Consider the following 2,222-nt stretch of genomic DNA (forward strand, 5'->3'; position numbering starts at 1 on the left):
AACAACAACAACAAGCTTATTTAATTAATTAATTGTGCTCATGTGAAGACTATACCTAGACCAGGAGGCTGTTGTTTGGACAAAGCAAGGGAACATTACATGGTTTAAAATTATTAAGATGGGAATGTGTCAAGATTCTATTTTTCATACCTAGTCAATCCATATGCTGAACAAATAATTTGAGAAACTGGACTCTATGAAGTGGAATGTGGCATCAAGATCAGTAGAAGACTCATCAATAGCCCGAGTTACACAGGTAGCACAACCTCCCTTGCTGAAAGGGAGGAGAACTTGAAACACTTGTTGCAGAAGATCAAAGAATACAGCCTTCAATATGGATTGCATCTCAATGTCGAGACAACAAAGTTTCTTACCACTGGACTGATAGACAACATCATGATAGATGGAGAAGAGACTCAAGTAATCAACAACTTCATCTTACTTGGTCCATAAACAACACCCTTGGTACCAGCAGTCAGGAAATTAGGAGACATATTGCACTGGGAAAGTCTACAGTTAGGGACATCTCCATACTTTTGAGGAGTAATGATGTCAGCTTGAGGAGTAGGGTGCATCTGATTCAGGCTATGGTCTTTCTGATCATAAGGATAACAGGAGAATTGGTGCCTTTGAGCTGAGGTGTTGGAGAAGAGCTTTGAACAGCTCATGGACTGCCAAAACAATAAACAAATATGTATTGGGAAAAGTGCAGCTGGAGTGCTCTTTGGAGGCAAGGATGATGAGGCTTCATATCGCATCCTTTGGGAATGGTGCTAGGAGGGGCCATTTCTTGGGGAGGAACATGATGCTTGGAAGGGTGGAAGGGTGGCCAAAAAGAAGAAAATGCTCGACCAGCTATATTGACATGGTAACTATGGCAATGGGCTCTTATGTGTCAGAAAGTGTGAGGATGGCACAGGATGGACAGGGTTCATATCTGTTGTTTATAGAATAGTTACTATGGATTGTGCTCAACTTGATGGCACCTAACAACAAGCAACACTTATTTTAAACCATGATTATATTATGTAGTATTTTATATATACCACAAAAGAATGTGTACTTTTACTGTGACCTGTAGGATTTCACACCAGGACTGTGATGATCTGTGACATTGGTATGCCGTGAACCATTAATGGTGCTGGCAAAATTGGAAAACTACCTGTAGAAAACTTAAGCAAGATCCACACCTCACTCCATACACAAAAACCAACTCAAAATGGGTCATGGCTCATTCATCCTCGTGCACCATAGGCGTCACAGGCACCAAGATGTCCAACCGAGTGGTCTGCCGGGAAGCCAGTCACGCCGGGAGCTGGTACACAGCCTCAGGACCTCAGCTGAATTCACAGCTAGAAGGCTGGCTTTCACAAGTACAGTCTACAAAAAGACCTGCTAGAGCCATTATTGCACCCCATGCAGGATATACGTACTGTGGGTCTTGTGCTGCCCATGCTTACAAACAAGTGGATCCATCAATTACCCGGAGAATTTTTATCCTCGGGCCTTCTCATCATGTGCCCCTTTCTCGATGTGCACTTTCCGGTGTGGATATATATAGAACACCTCTATATGACCTTCGTATTGACCAAAAAATTTACGGAGAACTGTGGAAAACAGGAATGTTTGAACGCATGTCTCTGCAGACAGATGAAGATGAACACAGTATTGAAATGCATTTGCCTTATACAGCTAAAGCCATGGAAAGCCATAAGGATGAGTTTACCATTATTCCTGTACTGGTTGGAGCTCTGAGTGAGTCAAAAGAACAGGAATTCGGAAAACTCTTCAGTAAATACCTAGCGGATCCTAGTAATCTCTTTGTGGTTTCTTCTGATTTCTGCCACTGGGGTCAAAGGTTCCGTTACAGTTACTATGATGAATCCCAGGGGGAGATTTATAGATCCATTGAACATCTAGATAAAATGGGCATGAGTATTATAGAGCAATTAGATCCTGTATCTTTTAGCAATTACTTGAAGAAATACCATAATACAATATGTGGAAGACATCCCATTGGGGTGTTACTAAACGCTATCACGGAGCTTCAGAAGAATGGAATGAATATGAGTTTTTCCTTTTTGAATTATGCCCAGTCAAGCCAGTGTAGAAGCTGGCAAGACAGTTCAGTGAGTTATGCAGCGGGAGCACTCACGGTCCACTGAAGCGCAGACTCCTCAGGGATGCCACCTGCACATACTCATACTCTGTCTGGGGTCCCA

General features: G+C 42.5%; 1 protein-coding gene across 1 annotated transcript; it reads left to right on the plus strand.

The window, feature by feature from the left end:
- The first annotated feature begins 1,271 nt into the window (after positions 1-1,271).
- On the plus strand, positions 1,272-2,165 carry LOC102875971 (protein MEMO1-like). Its single transcript, XM_006879527.1, has one exon. It carries the CDS (start codon positions 1,272-1,274, stop codon positions 2,163-2,165), a length of 894 nt encoding a protein of 297 aa, XP_006879589.1.
- The last annotated feature ends 57 nt before the right edge of the window (positions 2,166-2,222 follow it).

Source organism: Elephantulus edwardii, unplaced genomic scaffold, assembly GCF_000299155.1.
Source record: "Elephantulus edwardii isolate Elephantulus edwardi_28Jun2011 unplaced genomic scaffold, EleEdw1.0 scaffold00004, whole genome shotgun sequence".
In the NCBI taxonomy this organism is placed as follows: domain Eukaryota; kingdom Metazoa; phylum Chordata; class Mammalia; order Macroscelidea; family Macroscelididae; genus Elephantulus; species Elephantulus edwardii.